General features: G+C 45.6%; 1 protein-coding gene across 1 annotated transcript; it reads left to right on the forward strand.

The window, feature by feature from the left end:
* Positions 1 to 213: 213 nt before the first annotated feature.
* LOC102846439 (cytochrome b-c1 complex subunit 9-like) lies at positions 214 to 3,303 on the forward strand. Its single transcript, XM_006894771.1, has 2 exons — positions 214 to 363; positions 3,259 to 3,303. Exons 1-2 carry the CDS (start codon positions 214 to 216, stop codon positions 3,301 to 3,303), a joined length of 195 nt encoding a protein of 64 aa, XP_006894833.1.
* Positions 3,304 to 3,701: the final 398 nt, after the last annotated feature.

The following is a 3,701-nucleotide window of genomic DNA, read 5'->3' on the forward strand; positions in this document are numbered from 1 at the left end:
TAAATTACAAACTACCTTTGGTCGCCATCGATCTTTACATTATGTGCCCTTATTCTCCCTTCAGGCTAGTAATTGCCTTTATAAATTACAACGCCTATCACTGAGATTCATGGGAACTACAAGTCCCATAGAGCATTGCACGACGAAGGCCTCTGAAAAGGCAAGGTCGGCCGTCGCGCAGGCGTTGTCACACGAGTTTGTCAGTAAGGAACCATGGCTCGCCCAACTTTCGCGGCGAATTTGTACTCCTTACTATTCCGCAGGACCTCCACGTTCGCCCTCACCATCGCCGTGGGAGCCCTGTTCTTCGAGCGGGCGTTCGATCAGGGAGCGGATATGATCTACGAGCACATCAACCAAGGGGTGAGGGCCTGGGCCTTTCCTTGACCTTGGACCAGCCCGAGGAATGACAGTGGAGGGAGGTGGTGAGATGGGACTCAGTTTATCTTGACGAGGAAGGGGGTGAAACGTGGGCCTCTGCTCTCGAGATCGCCACCCTCTCGGCTTGGTTGAATCTTAAAAAGTTAAATCAAGTCTGTTGATCCACCTTGCAGGGAGTGTGAATCTTGGAGTCGTCCACCTACATTTGATTCATTTGCAGAAGCGAGATGAGTTCAAAGGTCTTGGTGGGCTACACTTTTTCTGGTAGCACCTTTGGATTTCCAGGGTTTCTCATGCAGGCAGATTGGTTTTAATAGTGGCAAAGTATTGTGCTGTCGATGTGTGCCACCGACTCGGAACCGGCCCATAGCTGGCCTTAGCTCGGGTTTTCAGAGGCAGTTAATGACAAGGAAGAAGATTGCCTATCTTTCTCCCACCATAGATTCGAATCACTTACCTTTGAGATTGCAGCTCGACATCTTCCCACTAGGCCACCAGAACTCCCTTCAGTGTTGAAGCGTGGCTGTGAATTTAGACCTTGTCACCTAATACCTTTGTTGCCATCAAGCCTCTCTGATCAGTGAACTAGAGGTAGATAGAATAATAGTTAAGTCTTTCAGGGAATTATACCTTCTTTTTACTTATCCAGCATTTCACATTTACAATGGTAGAAAAATTCATGTTTTGCACATTGGTGGTGTAGTGCAAAGTGAGATTAACACTGATGTTGGTGGCAAAAGTTATGTCTTGGCTGGGCGATGATTCTCTGCTTTAGCAGTTCTAAATGATGCAGGTTTGTGATCTAACATGATCGTCCTCCGTTGTTTTTGTTTTTTTTCTTTATAATACCAATTTTGCATAATGACCAGACCTTGTCACAAAGTGAAAAGAGGGTATTGTAAGATGAGATCCTGGCAGGGTACCCCAGTGCTTGATAAATCATAACACTCCGAAATAACATTGGTTGTGTTCCTCAGGTAAAATGGAAATCTGAGCTGGGGAATTCCCACCCCTTTTAAACAGAAAGCGCTCTGGTGGCATAGTCTATAAGGAGCTGTACTGGTGGCCCCAAGGCAGCATCTCTCTTAATGGCTTGAATTCACCAGTATCCATGAAGGAGCAAGATGGGAAATCTCTTCTGTGATTTATAGCCTCAGAAAACCCTCTGGAAGATCAGCTATGAGTCGCCGCTTCTGATTTGATGGTGCGAGTTGTGTTTAAACTAATCGCATGTTAGTTGTTGTGCACACATGCTTACATCATCAAACATCACACTGGTAGGTATAGTTGTGCCTCCTCTTCAGATGCAGAAATTTTGAGTTGTATGTACCGTCAAATCGGATCTGACTGGTACTGGAGGAGATTGTCCCTCCTTCTCCAGCAGAGCATCTGGTGGATTCGAACTATGAGCCTCTGGGATTACAGTGCAGCTTCTTGCCACCAGAGCTGCCTCAACCATTCTCTTATTTCATTTTAGGGCTGTTTGATGCTGCAGCCCTGACCGACTCTTCCTGATAATGCTTTATTGACTGTGGCCAGGAACATTTTATTCCATATGAAACCCTTTCTCTGTCACTTGTAAGGGGTCTTGTTATTGGCCAGTCCCACTGATGTGGGAAGACATCTCAGCTGGTTGTCATCATGACCCTCCTATTTTCTTGTACTGTTGGGATTGAGAATGCATTTAGCAAATTCCTGTCCCAAGGATCATAGGTTGACCTGGTGAAGTAAAACGCAAAGTGTTCTGTGAAATATGTAGAACAGACTCTATTGGTACAATAGGTAAAACCTCGTATGTTAACTGAAAAGGCAGCTGTTCAAGCTCAGCCTGGGATGATGGCCTAGGAAGCAGCTCAGCTGTGCCGTGCAGTATTGCTGTGGATCAGCAACAACACACTTAAAAGGTCCCTGGGTGCATATGGTTTGCACTTCTTCACTGACCAAAAGGTTGGCGGTTTGAACCCACCTAAGAGTCCCTCAGAAGAAAGGCGTGGTGATCTGCTTCCCCAAAGATTGAAGCCAAGGAGACAGTGCTGTCGGGAAAGCTTGGTTGTATTCTCAGCACATGAGGTCCCCATGAGTTGGAATCAACTCAGTAGCCACTGGTTTGGTAATTGTTTTGCTTTCTTTAGTGGGGGAGGCGGGCAGGGTGTTGTTTTTATTTTTTAAAGGATGTAAGACCTCTTGAAGCTGTCTCACATACTTTGGGCACATAGCCAGGAGGGATCAGTCCTTGGAGAGGGATGCTTGGAAGGGTTGTAGGGACAGTACAGGAGAGGAAGACCCACGATGAGATGGATTGACTCAATGACTGGAGTAATGGGATTAGGTCTGTCAGAGACAATGAGATTGGCTCAGGATACAGCAGATTCCAGAGCTAATGTACATGGGGTCACTGTGAGTCACAGGTGACTTGATGGCACCTAGGAGCAAGACTCCTTGAAATATGGAAGTCCAAGAACTGAGACATGTGTTAGATTGTTCCTTAATGCACACCAGTTGCCAACAAGTTGATTCTGATTTAGGCAGCATTATATGCTTTGGTCCATTCCCTCAATCTCTTTTTCAACTTCACTTTTCTAGAATTGAAATGACCTCTTCCCAGTTACTTTATGTAGTGAAGAACATGAAAACATTTTATAAATTTTAATAGCTGTGTGTCAAGCCTGACACTACCTCCATTTTATCTCCCACAACTGGTTTTCAGTCCCTAGCTCTGACACCACAGGCCAGGCAGGCTCTTTCCACTAATGCTGTTCTCCCAGTAGCCAAGGCAGTTTTCTTTCTCTCAAGCTTGTCCTAGAGACCAGGGCAGTGGGGAGGGTTATATGTGAGCATCAATGCTGAAGGTTTGCAACTCTTGTCTTTAAAATACAGAAGCTGTGGAAACACATCAAGCACAAGTACCAGACCCAAGAGTAGTTCCTCCGCAGCCTCCATCCAGGCAAGAAGGACCAGGTCCAACCACTGGCTCTTTGTTCAAAGTCAAGGCCTCAGCTTGAAGATGATGCTTCAGTTATTCTTCATGGACCACCTTTACCTGCCGGCAAGAAATGACTTCCCTAACAGACTCTGACTTCTGTTGGTTTTGACATACGTCTCGTCAGAATCATCAGCAAATAAATGTCATTTTTCCTTGACATCTGCTTGTGAGTCAGGTGCTTTGTTAACTCTCTCTAATGTGCCCTTGACTGTTCTGTGAGAACGTGTCAGAGCCCTCTGCAACAATCTGAAAAACATGGGTCCACGATTTGGGATTTCTGGTTGCATCCCAAGAATTCTGGTTTTCAAAACATGAGCCAATGTTGGAAATGTCACTG

Source organism: Elephantulus edwardii, unplaced genomic scaffold (genome assembly GCF_000299155.1).
Source record: "Elephantulus edwardii isolate Elephantulus edwardi_28Jun2011 unplaced genomic scaffold, EleEdw1.0 scaffold00151, whole genome shotgun sequence".
NCBI classification, from domain to species: domain Eukaryota; kingdom Metazoa; phylum Chordata; class Mammalia; order Macroscelidea; family Macroscelididae; genus Elephantulus; species Elephantulus edwardii.